Source organism: Leuciscus leuciscus (genome assembly GCF_965113295.1).
Source record: "Leuciscus leuciscus genome assembly, chromosome: 1".
Taxonomy (NCBI): domain Eukaryota; kingdom Metazoa; phylum Chordata; class Actinopteri; order Cypriniformes; family Leuciscidae; genus Leuciscus; species Leuciscus leuciscus.
In genome coordinates this window covers 53752659-53772335 of record NC_138725.1, presented here as the reverse complement: position 1 = coordinate 53772335, position 19677 = coordinate 53752659, and the positions used below count along the sequence as shown (strand labels likewise).

At 38.9% G+C, this 19677-nt stretch overlaps 1 protein-coding gene across 2 annotated transcripts in view; it reads left to right on the top strand.

Annotated features, from left to right (window-relative positions):
- mybpc2a (myosin binding protein Ca) overlaps positions 1–19462 on the top strand; it is a 32572-nt gene extending 13110 nt beyond the window's left edge. Inside the window, exons 4-30 of one of the 2 annotated variants that reach the window (XM_082142329.1) lie at positions 2809–2823; positions 3377–3460; positions 5100–5248; positions 5327–5444; positions 5805–5853; positions 6389–6445; positions 7703–7875; positions 8036–8168; positions 8362–8486; positions 8918–9023; positions 9907–10067; positions 10184–10349; positions 10554–10660; positions 10742–10771; positions 10867–11009; positions 11380–11539; positions 11656–11760; positions 12413–12601; positions 12711–12845; positions 12998–13165; positions 13620–13708; positions 13826–14021; positions 16932–17071; positions 18006–18165; positions 18299–18435; positions 18558–18744; positions 19067–19462. In XM_082142329.1, the coding sequence (XP_081998455.1) occupies positions 2809–2823; positions 3377–3460; positions 5100–5248; positions 5327–5444; positions 5805–5853; positions 6389–6445; positions 7703–7875; positions 8036–8168; positions 8362–8486; positions 8918–9023; positions 9907–10067; positions 10184–10349; positions 10554–10660; positions 10742–10771; positions 10867–11009; positions 11380–11539; positions 11656–11760; positions 12413–12601; positions 12711–12845; positions 12998–13165; positions 13620–13708; positions 13826–14021; positions 16932–17071; positions 18006–18165; positions 18299–18435; positions 18558–18744; positions 19067–19098 (3314 nt within the window). In that variant the 3' untranslated portion in view covers positions 19099–19462. The remainder of the gene's footprint in view (positions 1–2808; positions 2824–3376; positions 3461–5099; positions 5249–5326; positions 5445–5804; positions 5854–6388; positions 6446–7702; positions 7876–8035; positions 8169–8361; positions 8487–8917; positions 9024–9906; positions 10068–10183; positions 10350–10553; positions 10661–10741; positions 10772–10866; positions 11010–11379; positions 11540–11655; positions 11761–12412; positions 12602–12710; positions 12846–12997; positions 13166–13619; positions 13709–13825; positions 14022–16931; positions 17072–18005; positions 18166–18298; positions 18436–18557; positions 18745–19066) is intronic. The other variant, XM_082142330.1, reaches the window with a different exon arrangement.
- Positions 19463–19677: the final 215 nt, after the last annotated feature.

The following is a 19677-nucleotide window of genomic DNA, read 5'->3' as shown; positions in this document are numbered from 1 at the left end:
TGAATCTGATTGTGAGCTATTATGATAATGCAGCCCATTACCAGAGCGCACAATGAGCATGTGCATATATGGTACATGTTTCCATTTCTCAGTTCATAGTTCATGTTATTGTGCATTTGGCGTCTTAAAACTAACACCAACACTGGGGTACAAATCGTTCCCTCTGGAAGAGAGCAAAAGCTTTGGCTGAAAGGTGTGATCTGTACACAGTGTAATGGTGTTAACATGTGTGGTCATTAGGGCACTTTTTTATTCAAATGTGTTTTATATTTCAGTGCAAACAGCCCACAATGACCCCAAATAGTATGTGGACACTTAAAATGTCATTGCTTTATACAACTAAATATCAAAACAAGTGACATTTATTAATTGTTGGCGGTGTTTGACAGGTGCTGTTTTTTTATTTGTCCAGTTCTGTTTAAACTTTCTCTCCAGCTCTAGACTCCAGGGACAAGACATTGGATGTAGTTTGTAGTAATGTTGGTGTTTTAACCCGTCTCTTTGTATGTGCTGCCTTAACCTCATTATGCTTCCATTGTTTCTTTTAATTCAGATGATGAGGGCCGCGACGGTAAGGGAAAGAAACACTCCTCTTGGCTCGCTATGTGTGTGTGAAAATTTGTCAATGTGCTAGTTGCTTATCTGTGACTGCGCATGTGACTAAATGTCAGTCACTGTCTCTGTCGGTGGTCCACAGGCCTGTCACAGGGGTTCTGACTGGCCAAAATACGACCAACAAGCAAACAAATGGTTTGAATCTGAGATTGCTTTGGCGAATCCCAGCAAGAGTGATTTTCATTCATTTTAATTCATTGGTCAGTGGTCTTTTAGCGAACAAATTGTGTTTTGAGACTCACAATAACAGAAAACAATCTCCGTTGTCTATTTCGCCAAAGCATCCAGAATTTGTTATAAATATTTTAGCGTCTACAGGTGCTGTAAGTGATTTTAGGCAAATGGAAATAAATCTCTATTACCTGACAGATATCACTAAAGTTCTTTTTTTTTGCCAAACAGAAGATACTTTCTTCACGTCAAACATTTTGAGTGTTTTTAGGGCAAACCGGTGGAAGTAGGAAAGCAATATTTCTAATTTCAGTTCAGTGTAAGTTTTTCATGAAATTATATTTTATTTCAGCTTTATTTCAATTACTGAAATTACAGATTTTTAATAGTTGTAGGTCAAATAGCATCTTCCTCCATTGACCACCATTCAAAAATATTTAATAAAATATTTAATTGTTGTAAATTTAGATGTTTTACCAGTGCCACATCATTTTAGGAGGTCTTTTAAAAGTGTGATATCGACTTGATGTCACAGCTCAGGATGGTGGTCACTACTGAAGGGGAAAAGCTAGCGAATAGCTTCTTTAGGTATTACACAGATAGCAAATGACTTGTGGCCCACATCTCCCACATTCTTCTGGCCCACATACCGCATGGAATGACAGCGATGACTCAACCTGAGGGTGGCTGGCTCTTTGGTCTCAACAGGGTTTTGGAACGTCTAATTCCATAAAGGTTAGGTCCATAAAAGGTCCATAAAAAATTCCAGAGTGGCTAAAATTGTTTACAGCACCTTAAACTATATCCCTTAGATGTAGTTTAGATGGAATTTGTTTAATTTGAGAAAATTTGGATATATACTTTGTTTATTAGAGTGAGTATATATCAGTGTATGTGTGATTGAGTGCATAAACCAAAAGATATTTAATTTCAATCTCTGACCACCATTTTACATTATATTTTAAGAAATGTAATACTATTTCATTCAGACTAATTTGGTTGGTGTTACTTTTATGGATCATGTATCATGACAGACATTGCTTCGATGTCTTCGACCTTGTTTTAATTTAACCTCTTGGAATAGAAATTCGGTGACCGTTCAAGAAGCCAAGGTTATGCAGTATACTGATACTCTGAAGGGGTTGTCCCTCTTAAAGTTTCACCATTGGAAATATCTGGATCTGTGTATGAGATCCAGCATTAGGGTGTTATAGTGTGATTATCAGGACATTTAGCAACATGAGGTAAGGACACCCAGAGCTGGACTAGCATTTCCACTGTGTATATGTTTAGTGACTGACATTGGTGTTAAACTATTTCTACATCTATCTAATCTGGGTTAAGTGTATATGGGTAAATCATCTTTATAAGGATGGTTGGGTCTAAACTATATAACCAGAGTTCCAGTAAGAGCCTTATGCAATGCTGTTTTGAAATATAAACCAAACTATGCATTGAACTGTGACTTTTTATCCTTGTTTGGTATATCACGTTAATTTGCATAAACATAAAACAGAGAGTGATGGTTTTGTTCTCTGGTTTTATGGAATATATGGAAATGGAAATGCATCATCCGGGCCTGATCCCACCATGGATAGTTTATGTAGCCATTTGCTGTTTCATGTCAGCCTTTTCTGTAGAGATGTTATCTGATTCTGATGTTGAGATGGAAAAGAATGTCAAAATATGTTTTAAATAACCAGCCATCAAATCTAAATAACTTGAGTTTAACCAGCATCAACCGACCAAAAAACCCACCCACCCATCAGTGCCACAACGATCAAAATGGGTTTCAGGACACTTAAGTTGTTTGGATTGGAATGACTGGTTTGTAGAGAAAATAACTTAAATAACAGCTATGCACCTTTTCATTCTGAAAAACTGAAGGACAAAGGGATGTCATGTATTTGTGTTATTATATAGTATGTGTATATGAATGTCTTAGAAGAGCCCTAATTTTGTCCCCTATATAACTTCCTAATGGTTTCCCCCACTCTTTCTCTCTCTTTTTCTTTAATACAGAATTGCCTGAGGATGGTAAGACACACAAATCCTTTAGCATGTATTGTCAATGACATATACATGAGGAAAAAAAATTGCTTAATTTTTCATGCAAAAGGAAATTTTGTAAGTGTCTTTCACATCCCAGAGCAGATCCTAAAATTGTAGTTCACACAACAATTAAAATTCTGTCCTTTTTTACTCACCCTCCTAAAAAAAAACTGTTCCACAAAAGAAAGAGAGTCATAAAGTTTAGAAAGACATGATGGTGAACAAATGATGACAGAAGTTTTACTTTTGGGTGAACTATCGGTTTAAGGATCTGGGAAGGTTGAAAGGTGAGAGTCAATATCAATAGTTTTGTTTTTGTTTTGTAATTATGGGTATAGGTTTGCTAGATGGTGCTAAATGTTTTAGGGAAGCTTTACCCCAGGCTGCTTACACATCAGTATGAACAGTAAATATCATAATTGATTTACTCTTTTCAGCCTCTTGTCAGTCATCGTTGACTAGCCAGTCTTAGTGTCCATTACTGTGAGCTTTCAGCAGTTCATATCAGTTTACACTGTTTCTCTGACTCTGCCGGTAGAACATGTCCCAGGAGAAGAGCCTCAGATGTCTGAGATAAGTGGCCTGTTTGTGGAGAAGCCTCAAAGTGTCACTGTCAATAAAGGTGAGATTCTGAACCACATCTGCACCGGGGAATTCACTCTACTGTGTCTATAATTTAAATTGAAAATTAGTGGTATTTTTTTTTTTTTGTCAATTGTTCTGCAGGTTAAACAGTTACGCCAGTAGGTAATGTGTCATTGAATCATTCACTCATTTTATTTGTTTAAAAAACTGACTTTTTAAGGCCGGGACACACCAAGCCGACGGTCAGCCGTCAGACAATGTCAGGCCGTTTTTGAGCATCGGTCGGCTTAGGTCTTTCGGTGTGTTCCGCACGTTGGCTCTAGTCGGACACCATCTGGGATTTTTTTGGCCGTTTCTGGATGTTGAATCGCCGTCTGTGAGAGAGAGAGAGAAAACTCTGGCCGTTCAGAGAACGAGTGCACGAGAATAAGCGAAAGTGATGATAGAGAGCAAAGAAGTCAAGACGGTACAGACAGAATGCTGTTATAATTTTCTCATCTTACATGAACATTCAATGCACAGATATTTTCATAATAACATGAGCCGATTGGAATGAAGAAAGTAATCAGCGTGATTGATATTCAAAATGATAAACAGGCATTGCATTGTTTACGGTTTGTATATCTGCAGTCCTAGTTTCGGTTTCCCTTTTTGAATGACAAAAATGTACTATTGATACCGGCTGATATAGACAGATATTTACTTACATGCAGACGAAATGTACGTGACGCTAAGCACGTGCTAGTTGACAGTATAGCCTTTAGTCCTTTTGGTGTGTTCAAGCGCAGTTTTTTGGCCGAGACGCAGCCAATGAGAGGCAACAACACAGTCAGCTTTCGTCAGCGCTTGTTCTTTGATGTCGGCTTTGTGTTCCGGGCTTTTAAGAACGAAACCAGCTTTTAATTATGATTGAGTCATTTACTCATTTACATTTTACATTTACATTTATCCAAAGCGACTTACAAATGAGAGCAATAGAAGCAATCAAACTAACAATAGGGCAGCAATATGCAAGTGCTGTGATAAGTCCCAGTTAGTCTAGCACAGTACACGTAGCAAAGTGTTTTTTTTATTTTTTATATATAGAATAGTAAGTGTTAGTATTAATGGGTCATGTGTTGCCAAAAGAAATGCGTCTTCAGCAGTTTCTTGAAAATGGCTAAAGACTCAGCAGCTCGGGTTGAGTTAGGCAGGGCACAGTCCAGGTAAATCAGGTAATCAATCACTCAACCGATTCATTCATAAACATTCCTTCTAGAAAAAAATGCTACTATATGTGTTTCTCAGAGATGGCCAACAGTTGATCAGCTTTTAGTTATTATGGAACTATTTCTGTTGATGGAGCAAAAATACACAAAGTAACTGGCAATATGTATTTGTAGTCTAATGTCTAGGCTAGTCTTATTACCTACTTAATTACTGAGCTGTCATATACAAACAATATCACATGCAATCTTGCTGAAATTACCAATATTCAGAACAGTGGCACTCTTTCTTGTGTGATATTGCTTAATATATTAACATAAATGGTCACATATATGGTCCACATACACCATATATACTATATACATACTGTATATAGATTAATGTAATAATGACTAATGTATAATTTAATAATAAATAATGAATAATTTAGTTCAGAAATGTTACTCATGTCTTCATTTTATTGGTAACAGGGAAAAATGTCACATTTGTGGCTAAGGTGGACTCCTCTCAGTTGCTAAGGAAGCCAGCTATGAAGTGGCTGAAGGGAAAATGGTTGGATCTGGGCAGCAAGGCTGGAAAACACCTACAGTTCAAAGAAACCTACGATAGGAACACTAAAGTGTGTGAGGGACAGTGTGTTTTATCTGAGATTTGTTTACTAGAGCACAGAGTTACTATTTACATTTTTTGATACCAGATATACACCTATGAGATGACCATTGTTAAGGCTGTGGATGGGGATGCTGGAGGTTATCGTTGTGAGGTCACATCTAAAGACAAGTGTGACAGCTGCACGTTTGAAGTCACCGTTGACGGTAGGATATTGCGCAGTTATGGGTACAAAATATCAAGTTATCACTGAATCTGTCTAGTACCTCTAGGTAATGAGAGTTGGAGATCCTCATGTACATCATTGGACATTTGTAAAGCATATAATACTTTTTTCAGATGAATAAAGTCAGTTTATACACACCTGGTGTGTGAGCAGACTTTACGTCAAGTCTATACAGCTGATTCATTATTCAGTAGGTATTTAGCTGATTAGATCCTCCTGTTAGTTTTGCAGCACTTAGTAAATCACCTCTACACATTTATTGGCTTTGACAGTAATCAGATTGTGGAGCAAATCAAACACGGTTTTTAATCATCATTATGAATTTCATCTCCTCCTTCAGCTGCTGAAGAGACAAAGCAAACAAACATTTTGGAGGCATTCAAACGATCGTAAGTTTGTTTGTATGTATGTCTCTTACTCATTAGTAACTTGTAGATGTCTTGATTTCACATTGTTTCAATGTACTGTTATCATATATTTGTTCATATTGTCAGTTTCACTTTATGTTTAGATACTGCTGTAAGTGTACTTGGAGATTTAGTGGTTTATGCACCTTATGTTAATACATGCAATATAATATGCTCTTGCATATGATTGAGGGAGCAGTCTGTTGCCAGAAGCTGCTCTTCTAAGCAGTAATAATCTCACAGATGGATTAAGAGGTGTTTTACCTCATGTCTGAGAGTTTGGTTCCAGGTCCCAGCTCTGGGAGGCAAAGGTTTAGCCCTAGGCCTGAGCCGAGCTTCTTGATCTACTATTTGAGCATGGTGCTAGCAATACCAAGGTCATAGGTTCGACTCCCAGGGATCAATTGATACAATTTAAACCTTGAGCGCAATGCAAGTTGTTTTGGATAAAACTGTCTGCCAAATTCATAAATGTTAATGATGGTTAAGATGCTGTATGCATCTTGTTCATCTCTAGGGGAGATGCAGGAGAGGATGCAGGTGATCTGGACTTCAGTGGTTTACTCAAAAAAAGGTTTGTATGATGTTCTAGACCCTCTATGTTTTTTCATCTTAATCTGTTTACTTTATGTGCAGATTAAGTTATTAATTTTCACTTTAACCATCATGATGCATTTAGTCATTTATTCACTGTTGAAATCTGATTTAGATTTTAACTTTAATCATTATGTTCTGTCTGAGGTCGTAAGAGAATTTATAAGACCACATAAGACCACACACACACACACACACACACACATTCTTGTACATCTATCTTTATGAGGACATTCATTGACACAATGCAATCTCTAGCCGCTTACCCTAACCTTACCCATCACAACTAAGTGCCTAACCCGAACCCTTACCCTAAACCTACCCTTAACCTAATTATAACCTGATCCCTAAAACCAAGCCTTGACCCTCAAACAGGCCTTTAAAGGGGTCTCAGAAAGTGAGGACCGGCCAAAATGTCCTCACTTTACTCTATTTGTCCTCACTCCAATGGTCTAAAGCTCAAACTGGTCCTAACAAAGATAGTTGTACAAGTACACACACACACACATATAAATCAAACAAAGTAATTGAAATAGCTCAACACAACAAATGTTTCAATTTGGTTACCCCAAATTCAACTTAAAATGCAACTGACTTCTGCAGTCTCAAAATGATTCAACCCCCTGAATAGAATCCCTCACTACAGCACAATCAAGGGCTTCATTAGTTGCACCAGGTGTGCTTGAGCTAGAACACATCTAATATCTGAACTGACTAGGTTTGTTGAGTGTCACGTTTGACTGCATGTTAGAAATATGGCTAAGTCAAAAAAGTTTTCAAAGATAAAGAGAAGATATCATCGCCCTTCCCAAACAAGGAAAAGGATGCAAAAAGATAGCGAAGGCACTAAATGTTCCTAGAGACACCACTGGAAGAATAGTTTGCATGTTCAAAGTTAAAGGAACAGTGGTTACACTACCTGGACGGGGCAGAAAAAGAAAGCTATCAACGGCTGCAACCAGTTTTCGTTGAGCTATTTCAATTACTATTGTTTGATTTGTTCATTGCAAACAGCTGAAAGTCTGTAAATTTTGCCAATAAACCTGATTTGCAATGGGGGTTTAATAATATTCCTAATCTTGTAAGAACAGATTATTAACAAAATTTCACAGGAACTTATTAATAGAATTTGAAGGAAACACAGCATCACTGGGGTCACTAGGACTCCAAATTTAAAAACAGTCAATCTCAACCAAATGTGAAAATTAACCATATTTTTGATTCATATGTACCTCAGAGAGAGGAAGCAAAAGGAGGAGCCTGAGGTGGATGTGGATGTCTGGGAAATCCTGAAAAATGCCAAACCATGTGACTTTGAGAAGATCGCCTTTGAATACGGCATCACTGATCTCAGGGGCATGCTCAAAAGACTTAAGAAGATGAGGAAGGTGGAGCCCAAAAAGAGTGATGGTGAGACACCCGATGGATGCACACAGACATACATAGGAAGGTCCCTGGGTTCAAGTCTAACCCTAATGTATAATTTTGCTGGCAAACCAAGGAAAAAAGTTTTGGAATTGGTGGATGAGGATTGTAAGGATTGTATATGTTAGTGCTATTTCTGTTTCAGCTTTCCTAAAGAAGATGGAACCTGCTTACTCTGTGGAAAAAGGAAAGAGAATCATGCTTAGTGTTGAGCTGTCTGACCCCAACGCTCAAGTCAAATGGCTGAAAAATGGACAGGAGATCAAACCTTCAGCCAAGTATGATCCTGTGTGTTTGTGTGTTTAACAAAATACTTTTTTGTATAACACTTTGAGAGACCAAAAGGAGCACTGGTCACCATTGATGATGATTGTAAGGATGGGGAAAAGACAATGTCACAGCAGGGCATGATGGGAAGGTTGATGATCCATGCCTTACATGAGGTTTGTGTTGAATTTCTCTCCCTGTTAGATATATCTTTGAGAGTGTGGGTGGTATCCGTAAGCTCACTATTAACAAGTGCACCCTCGCTGATGATGCCGCGTATGAATGTGTGGTTGGAGAGGAGAAGAGTTTCACTGAGGTCTTTGTCCAAGGTACACTGTCATTAAAATCATCATCTTCATCACTGGGATCATTAGCAGACCCCCTCTATGTAAATTCAGCTGTCTCATTTGTTCTGTCTTCTTATCTGTCGCCGTCCTGTGTCCCGTCTGTCCTTGAGTGGTAGCCATCTGCCCTATTGATTATTTTAAAACTCTGTCTATTCTGTCAGTCCTTACCTTTTTTACTGAGCCATTTGTTTTGAGCCAGGTCTCTGCTTCTGTCTATTTTACTTCATGTAAGGTATCATTTTTGTTTTATTTCTTCATGGATTGTAGTTGCCATCTGCCCATGTTGTTATCTTGTACAGAATATACAGATACAGAACTGTAATGTGGTTCATATTCATTCTGCTGTTAACGTGTTTTTGTTCTACTGTGTGTTTGAATATATTAACCACTTATTTGTGTGTTTATATGACCAGAACCCCCTGTCACCATCACTAAGATGTTGGATGACATCCATGTGGTGGTTGGGGAGAAGGTGGAGTTTGAGGTTGAAGTGTCTGAAGAAGCAGCCAATGTGAAATGGTGAGATACTGGACCAAACTGGTGACACTGACCTGGTCAATCGGTGACCAGCTTATTTTGTTCAGTCAACAGGCCTACAAATAAACTGGCCAGCTGCACAAATTGAAATGCCCAATAAATGACTAGATGACTAAATTAATTCCACTACTATCAAGGTCAATATCGCTAATTATAGTCATTTAGTATTAACGAGCCATTATTAACATTAAATAGGACTAAACGGCAAATTATCTGACGGTATTTTTTTTGTTTTCAGTTTATTACCAACAATTATAGAACACAATGAATAATTAAACAATGATTATAGTCATGTCAAACCTCACAAAAACCTATTAGCCTATAATAAATGGCACATTTAGTTTTTAGATGATGCATTTTTCTCTGTCATTACCTCTCTCTGTTTAAATGAGCAATGTGGCTGAGCGCTCTGTGACTGTTTGTGCTTTTCAACATTTCTGCTCGTGTTCAGACAAGCAGATGGAAGGTTTCCAGTCTTGTACTCTTCACTACATTAATTTCTCCACTTTAAAGTTTAAGAATAAATAAGTTCTCATGCTAAATAAATGATAAAAGCTCTAAAAGGATCAATCCTCTCGATACAATATGAGTATCATAAGTATATTTCAAGATTGATCCTCTTATCACTACTGTCTTCTGCTGTATCCAAAGGCCTGGACAAAGTATTCTTTTTTCTTGCTGTACATCTTTCCGTCATGTCCCATTTTGTCCATCCATGTTTCCTTTGTACTCATCCCAATCTTTCCCATTTTATCTTCAGTCATCTTGGCATAGATTGCCTTCCTCAGTTTCTCCTTATGAACATTATTTCCATCTTTGCCTCACTCTGTCTTGCTCTTCCTCTGTCTCTCTTCATCTCTCTCAGGATGAAGGATGGAGTGGAACTGAGCCGAGATGGAAAGTATCGCTTTAAGAAAGATGGGACAAAGCACTGGCTCATCATCAATGAGGCGACCACAGAGGACATAGGAACATACTATGTGTACACTAGCGGAGGGGAGTCCAAGGGAGAGCTGGATGTGGAAGGTACTTCTTTTGAAAGAGTAAAAACTATCCCTTCTCAGCCCTTCCCCCGTTTGGCAGATATTTCAGTATTTATTTTTAGTATTAATTGCCTCATGGCCCCTTTTTCTCTATTATAGAGAAGGAACTGGAGGTTTTGCAGAGTATAGCTGATCTAACAGTGAAGGCAGCAGAGCAGGCTGTCTTCAAGTGTGAAGTGTCTGATGAGAAAGTGACTGGCAAGTGGTACAAGGATGGGGTGGAGGTCCTTCCCAGTGACCGCATCAAAATGACACACATCGGCAGGTATATCGGTCCATTCACCCTTATCGATTCATGCATAAGCAAACTCACCTTGTCCCTGACCTCACTAATATTGTTTTATGTTTGGACACAAAAACAGATTAGTCATCGAAATGTCCATTTTGCTCCATCATTGCTTTCTCGGGGGACAATAATGTGGCATACACTTCTTATGTCGTGGTAACATTTTTGATCCTGATATCGCAGGACTCACAAGCTGTTGATAGATGACGTGAAGCCTGAGGATGCAGGAGATTACACCTTCGTACCAGATGGATACGCTCTTTCCCTTTCAGCCAAACTCAACTTTTTGGGTAAGAGAGAGAATTGGATTTTTTTTTTTAAATCAGACTTTAAATTTCAACGTTGACCTAGATCTATATTTTTGTTCCCAGAGATCAAGATTGATTATGTTCCTCGTCAAGGTAAGTGTCTTACCTGCATCGACAAATTTAACATTAAAGTTTTGTAAGGCGACAGTTTTGTTATGTTATTTAAAATTCTTTCTATTATCATCTAGAACCACCCAAAATCCACCTGGACACTACTGGCAGCATGGTCAACAAAAACACCATTATCGTCGTTGCAGGAAACAAGCTCCGGTTTGATGTTGACATTTCAGGGGAGCCACCTCCCACTGTCTGCTGGAAAAAAGGAGATACTGTGAGAGCTTACTGGCAAACTGTCACATTCTCTCATCTGAAGCAACGCCAAGAACACATATGGGCTTGTTTTCATATCAGATTCAGTGATAAAACCCTGCTGAAAAGACTAGCAGCATGTTTTTCGAATTGAGTCTCTACTAGCCTACCTTAACCATCGAGACTTCCATAGTCAACCAGTTTATCTAATTAGGACCATCCTGGATGACCCCATTCACTCAAATAGACCAGGAAAATCCAGGCTGATCTTTCCAGCAGGAACACATTCTCTTTCATTTTCTTACATCACATAGGATATGGAAATCAACTTTGAAATGTAACATCTCTAATATATTACACATGCTTGAAAACATGACGTTTGTTTGATGCAGGAGATCTCTGAGGCTGAAGGCCGTGTGAGAGTGGAGATCAGGAAGACCTTAAGCTGCTTTGTGATTGAAGGGGCAGAGAGATCCGATGAAGGCCTTTATCATATCACTGTAATCAACCCAGCAGGAGAGGACAAGGCTGATCTCATGGTTAAGATAGTTGGTGAGTTCATACATGTTAACCATCTGCAACTTCTTCTTTCTGTCCTCACTATCTGCTATGTTCCATCTGTTCCATACGGGGCTTCATCCTCTGTATTTATTCTGTGTTGTGTTCAGATGTGCCTGATCCACCTGAGAATGTGAAATGCTCTGGAGTGGGTGAGGACACTGCTGCAATCCAGTGGGATCCACCCAAATTTGATGGTGGAGTTCCAGTGAAAGGTAAAACCGATCCTTACCATTTATGTTTCTTTCGAACTTGACATGCAATATTTAGGGATGCACTGATATGAAAATTTTGCCCATTACCGATAATTCTTTATATTTGAAAGCCGATAACTGATATATTGCCTGATAAATCTAAATCCAAATTTTTATATAATTTTTGAGAGCCTGATTACAAAAACAAAAGTCTCACCATTAAAAGCCATGTCCCAAGTTCTATGCCGTGTAATGTTCTCATTATAATTTCATGTAACCTATATGACAGACTTGCGCTGCAAATGTTGCACTTAACTGTATTTTCCTTTTTGAAGTGATTCCAATCATATTTCAAGCTATTCAAAACCATTATGGCGAACAGTGCACATCTGACTCGGCTGAAGGAAATAATCCATTATCTATCGGCTTTAAGATATCGGCCAAATTTTCTTATTGGGCCGAAATGATCATATTAAATTAATTAGTTAAATGAACGTATATCGGCCGATGCCGATATGGTGGCAGATATATCGTGCATCTCTACCAATATTACATATTTGTCATATTTTGACGTCAGTCTTGCTTCTTGGAAATACATAATAAAATATTTAAGTAGGTTATGAATCTTCTCACATGTGTTGGATACCACTTACTACTTTAATTGTACTTCCAGGTTACCTAATGGAGAGGAAGAAAAAGGGCTCTTCTAGATGGACAAAGCTGAACTTTGACATTCACGAGTCCACAACATATGAGGCTAAGAAGATGATTGAGGGTGTGCTATATGAGATGAGGGTGTTTGCGGTTAATGGCATTGGCATCTCCCAGCCCAGCGCCAACTCCAAACCTTTCATGCCCATTGGTTAGTTCTCATCAGACTGTCTGCTGCAACTTTGGATTTATTGTACTGCTTTCTCAACAAACGTATTTCAATCAGCATTCATTCTCTTTGTTTTCCTACTCCTTCATAGCTCCAACTAGTGAACCAACACGACTGATGGTGGACGACATTACAGATGGTACCTGTGCTTTAAAGTGGCTTCCCCCTGAGAGGATTGGAGCTGGTGGCATTGACGGGTACATCATTGAATATTGCATTGAGGGAGGTGAGGCACAACGCAACTTTGCTATAGAGCTGACATTGAGTGCCATCTCAGTTTCAAACCATCACAGTGAAGTAATCTTTTTTGATCATTTTTTGACATGTTTACATATCTTGCTGGTTTTCCGCTTACTTTGCCCCTGGTGAAACTCACAGCCACTGAGTGGGTGCAGGCAAACGAGACCCCTGTTGAGAAGAATAGTTACAGGGTCAGAGGGCTGCCTGTTGGAGAGAAGATGCTGTTCAGGGTGACAGCTGTGAACATCGCTGGCCGTAGCCCTCCAGCTGTGTTGGCGCAAGCTGTCACCATTCGGGAGATTGTTGGTGAGACTCTCACGTACATACATACACAAACAACATACAACACACTCTCAGGAGGATCTCTAGATTGCTCAATGAAATCACAATGGGAGTTTGTACTTTTAGTTCATGTCAAATTCCTGAAAATTGAGAAAATGAACCAAATATATGCATTTAAAATATACAGTTCCTTTCTTTCGAAAAATAGAGCAAAATTTTGCTCAAAACAACATAGGATCTCACTGACTTTCATTGTGTGGAAAAAAAAAGAGAAATTTTTCAAAAGATCTTCTTGAGTAAGTGAATATTAAGTTTTGGGTGAACTATCCCTTTAACTACTCAAATACAGATTTAACACAGAAACAACACACTTGTCTGTGACACACTGAACATGAAGTATATAAACACCCCACTGTGTGTGTTGTCATTTTCAGCACGTTTTCTTCTGTCTTTTCCCCCTCTCAATCTCCTCTCTCAGAGCGTCCTAAAATCCGCCTCCCTCGGCAGCTTAGGACTAAGTACATCAAACGAGTGGGTGAGAAGGTCAACCTTGTCATTCCCTTCCAGGTCAGTCATGCACGTACATTGTTCTGCTCTGTACTTGTGTAGTGCTACTTTTCTATTCAGATACTGGTCTTTACAACAGTTCAAATTATTAACTTAGACCATGTTAACTGTTATCAGGGCAAACCACGTCCAACGGTGACCTGGTTCAAGGATGGTGGACCTCTTGACACAGGGCTGGTGAATATCCGCACAAGTGGTGTCGACACCATCCTGTTTATCAGGCAGGCGGTCAGAGAGCACTCCGGCCAGTACACCCTGTCCGTTCAGATTGAGAACATGGAGGAGAAAGCCACCATTGAAATCCAGATTGTCGGTTAGTGCCAACAAAGTGATTTGGTTAATGTTTTAATAGGGATGTGCATAACAACATCATTTCAAATTCAAGAGTTAGAGAGTTGTGGGTTGCCTGAATAATTGGTCTTAATTGAAAGACATGAATATTAATTTTATATTTGTGATAATTTTGAGCTGAGTTGATAAGAGCACATGAGGAGAAACAGGAAAAGCAGCAAGAGATGGGAAAGTGGAATGGGATCGGGATATGACCTCAAGCTTCCTAAAGCTATGTTGAGTGATACCCACAAGGCCTTCTCTCTGAGTTTTTTCAACTTGACATGCCGTCATGAAGATGCAATGCTCTTGGCACGATGCTCAAAAAACAACATGAGATGTGATGCGATGGCTAAAGACATCCGTCACAATGTATATAGCAGTAGTGGTGATGGTTTAAAGGTGACATTAAGGTGAATTTAAAGAGACAGAGTGTGTTACCTTGCCAACAGTTTAGATACAAAAATAGATGAGAAAAAAATCTGGGTGAGCCATTCCTACTTTTTAAGTTGTATTGAGGCTGGTTTCTCCCATGGATTTTTGTCCATTTCTGACACTTTAATGGAGTTTGGGTTCCTTGCCACTGTCGCCTTTGGCTTGCTTAGCTGGGGTTTAAAAGACACTTAGGGCCCTATCTTGCACCCAGCGCAATTGACTTTGTACGCCGACGAATATCATTCCTGTTTTGCACCCGACTTTTCCCTCCACAGACGCACGTCGGTAAATTAGGGAATGAACTTGTGCTCACGGGGACGGTTCAGCGAAAAGAGGAGGCGTGTTCCGGCGTAAACGTTCCCTGGTGCTATTTTGCAGTTTCAGAAAACAATTCCGCCACAGACCAGGAAAAACCTAGTCTAACGGCGCGTTATTCAGATGCTATTTTAAGGGCGCATGCTTGGCCATAATGTAGCGTGTGCACAACGCGCATACACTTTGCTTCTCTCATCTACACAGATGCAGTAGTTCCCATTTTTGCAAACCATACATAATTACAAGGAAAAATATTACCACATTAGGGAAATCATTGTTGTGTCCATGAAGATGTAAAAAAAAAAAAAAAAAAGGCATAAATCTAGCTTACACATTTACCCAAATTATTCAGGCTAATTGTAGTAATGACAGATCAAACCTGTTTGACCAATAGTGGCAAGACACATAGGTACTGTATATAAGGACACCTGTCAAAGTGGTTTCTCCCATCCCCATACAATGTCACTTCTCTGTCTTTTACAACCCTGACGAGAACGTCGGTCTCCTCGGCTGTGAACCACTCCTGGCGTGCGCCTGGCAAATCCGCCATTATAATAGCCATGGATCCATTAATCCGCCATGGAACAAGCGCGTCTGCTTTTAAAGGGAATATGAGATGACGCTCTGATTTATTGCACGTTACGCCCAAACCACACCTATGAGTAATGTAGCTACTTCAGACCAACCCATTTTAGATTTGTGTCGAGATCCGCCCACAAAGTTACTTGCGTTTTGCGTTTGTTAGATACTTGCGTTTCAGATCGTTAAAATATGGCCCTTAATATTCAGTTATATTGTCAATTTGACTGCACTGACACTATCAGATGAGAATAAAACTGAATTGAGCTGGTTTTATGATACCACTAACTCTTGCAGAGCTGCTTTATCGCTAAATCGATAAAAATTAAAAATTTTAATTCATTGTTATTTTCTTATTTATTACTATGAAGCTGCTATAGACCTTATGTTTCCCCGCCCCTTTTCAGCGCTGCGCTCGTTGTCTTTTGACTTCCGGTCTGTATTTTCACAGCGATCTTGCGTATTTATGAATGATGAATTTATGTATTTATGAAGTTTTAAAATCTTCCCGGTCGACTGACATTTGTTAAGTCCTCTGCTTTAAACATTACAATCCTCATGATAACTTTCGTTATCTTTACATTAAATAAATCCACTTAAAAAGCTAATTACTCCTGGACAGCAATGCCATAGAAATATACAGGGCGACCGGTAAAACGGAAGTTCAAAGACAATATTCTAAAGATGGCGGCGCCCTCGTTTCTCTGGCGCATAAGGTCTATAAAGCAAGCAATCTGTATTGAATAAAGCACTATATAAATAGGTTACTTGACTATTTAGGATGTTGAAGATGTTGCAAATTCATTTGTAGTTCACTTACATCAACATCATAGTTGGCCACAAATTCAGTGATGACATAAGATTAAAGGATTAAACTGCACTGTTCAAAAAGTTAATTTCCCTACAAAGTGTGAGTCAGGTTCATTTTGGAATTGAAGTGTGAGTCAGGTTCATTTTGTTAACCCATGGAAACTGTTTGAGGATCACTTTCAAAAGTGACACTGAATTTCAAACTCTTAAACTGCCAGAAAGGTTTCATATTAAACACTTACACTTTCATCAAAATTGAGGATGTCATAGGTCAGTTCAGTTGCAGGGATTATTCTGCAGGGTTTTGTTTGGATTATTCCTGGTGTTGAACGGGATTAGGATAGGATTAGGGGACACTCACTCGGTGTTCCCGCTGGGAGGTAAGCTAATGAGAGTGAAAAAACCCTTCAGATGAGCCAGACAGCCATTTAGTCACAGTTTGCTGCCAGCATCCCGGCAGCTTGGCCAGGATTAATGCCAACCGCTCCCAGCCGCAAACTCGAAATCTTTTTTTCTCTTTTTTTTGTAGCATGATCTCACTATCTCTACCTCACGCTCATGTTTTCACCCTCTTCCCCATTTAATTTTATCCCTCTTTCATTTTTATCATTCCTCTGCTCACTCACTTGTAGCTTCTTCTCCAATTAGCATACATTAATTAGTCTCATGGTTACAATTAGGACAGTGTATCGGTGTCAAGCTCTACAGTAATACCTACAGTAATTTTTCATTCGTTTCATTCCCATTCTCACAGACAAGCCTGGGCCGCCGATGGCTGTCACTGTAACGGATGTTTGGGGTTTCAATGCTGCTTTGGAATGGAAGCCTCCAAAAGACAATGGCAACGCGGAGATCACTGGCTATACCATTCAAAAGGCCGACATGAAAACCAAGGTAAACCTGGACCAGCAACAGGAAAGTTTTGGCCAAATATATGTGGACACTCCTTTCTAATTAGCAGGTTTGATTAGGCCCCTAAACCTTAATGCTATTGCATGCAGTGACATTATAGAGAATTGTGTATTTCCAATCGTTTAAGAGAGGACCGTTTTCTGCTCCATCTACACAAAGCGCGAGCACCATGAGGAAATGGTTTAATGAGCTTATAGAGTCTGGTGTAAAAGAACTTGACCAGCCTGCACCAAATATTTTTGGCTGTTAGAAGTTTCAAATCAATAAATAAACACACCTGAATGGTTGTAGGTAGCCTAGAGTATGGATAAAAAAAAAGAATACCCTATGGCCTGGTTTCACAGACAGGGCTTATATTAAGCCAGGATTAGGTTTTAGTTCAATTAGGATTTTTAAGTAGCTTTTATAAACGGGCCTTAGAAAAAAAACATTACTAGTGTGCATCTTGAGACAAAACAATGGCACTGACATATTTTAAGATTTAGCAGTGCAAGTTGCTTTCAGATAAAACAGCTCAAACATGCATTTTAGTCTGGGACTAGGCCTTGTCTGTGAAACCGGGGGAATATCGCGCAAAAAAAGTTAAATATTATGTGTTTATATTAAATATATAAAGCAACATTTGTGTTCTAATTCAAAAAAAAAAAAAAAAAAAAAAAATTCAATTGTATATGTAGAATTTTTGACAAGAAGTAGCACAGGAAACTTAGGGGATATCCTAGCCGATGGTGGATAGAGAAATGGAGGTCTGTATCTACCCACAAGGCAAATGACAGCATGAAAGCAATGCACAGAGCAACTGTTCGTTTGTCAACAATACTTTTGGTGTATAAATGTCTCTTCAGTGTTTCTCAATTCAGAGGTTCTTTAATTGGCATGGCTGTTTCTCGACAAATCTGTCTCTTACTTGTTTTAGGAGTGGTTCACGGTTCTTGAACACAATCGCAGACCAAGTTGTACCGTGTCTGATCTGGTGATGGGGAATGAGTACTCCTTCCGTGTGTTCAGCGAGAACATCTGTGGCATGAGCGATGATGCTGGCATCAGCAAAAACACAGCTGTCATCTGCAAAACAGGTACCTGCATACTGGCGGTTTAAAAATTAATCTCGAAACACTTAATGTTGCATTACATGACGATTAGTGCACAAGTGTCTCTGCTGAAGCGATATATGTAATGTGTAATCCTCTTCCTGCCTCTTTCTCTTAGGTCTTAAGAATAAAGCACAACCCTACAAGGAAAAAGATATGACCAGCTCCCCTAAATTCATCACACCTCTCGTGGACAGGTCCGTCGTCGCAGGTTACAGCGCTGCCATCAGCTGTGCTGTCCGTGGGTTCCCGAAAGTATGTGTTAGTGTATTGCGTGACTATATAAACCAATGGCAAGCCAATTACCCATGCAGTTGTTTTGTGCCATTTAAGCAACATTGTTCTCTCTTTCTCATTCTCTGTTGTTCTCCTCCCAGCCAAAGATTATATGGATGAAAAATAAGATGATTATTGGAGAGGATCCAAAGTTTATCATGCAGAATAATCAGGGTGTGCTGACTTTAAACATCCGTAAACCCAGCTTGTTTGATGGAGGGAAGTATTCATGCAGAGCTATCAATGACCTAGGAACAGATGAAGTGGAGTGCAAGCTGGAAGTTCGAGGTACGGCCAAAAGCCTCCAGCCTGTCCAATGTGCAACACTGACTATAACAATGTTTTAGAAAGCCTGATGTTGATGATGGATATTATTTCCCCTATTTTTACATTTCAATTACTTTGCCTGTCCTAAAAAACGAATAATTTAATAACACAGTTTGATGTCATTTTTAACAAATCCCAATTTTGTCATACTGTATGTCATACTATAATGTTGAGATGCCTAAACTCACTCTCACCATTTAAAACATCTCAATTTAGTTTGTAGATAAAACCTTAAATCTAAAAATTATTTCCAAATGTAATACTTTCTGTTTTTCCTGTTTAGTTGTAACAGAAAAGGAGGAAGTGAAGAAGTGAACGCACAAGCATGAAGATACCCTAAAGATGGCTGTAAAAGAGGGATATAGACACCATGAGAGTGTCGAAAAGCAATCAAAATTTGAACAAAGTTGTTACAATGCTGTCCTTTCTCCTTTTTCATTTTGACTAACAAAAAGTACTGTGATGTTAGGCCTACTCAAGGATATCCCTTACTCATTTACCTTGGTATTTACATGGCACTTAAAAACACCAAACAACTATATCCCTGTACTGTTTTGTGTTAGTGTAATCAGACTAATAATAGTGTGATAAAGTAGGGTTTTTTTCCTTCTCCAAGTATGCTTTGTCTGTATGTCAAGTTAAATTGCTTGAAATAAAAGCACATGAAAACAACTTAAAATGTTTTAATGCTTTTAGAGTAAATTTAAAGTAAAAGCCACCATATGACCGTTTGTTTATAGGTTTGTGAAAATTATATCATTCATACCCTATGTCTGCTGGCTGATCCAGAAGAGTTGGAGAATCAGGGTCTCATTAGCATATCACACTAGAGACTCATTTACGCACCCATCAACACTGCCCCAATTAGCTCTCTCCCACGTCATTACTGAGCAA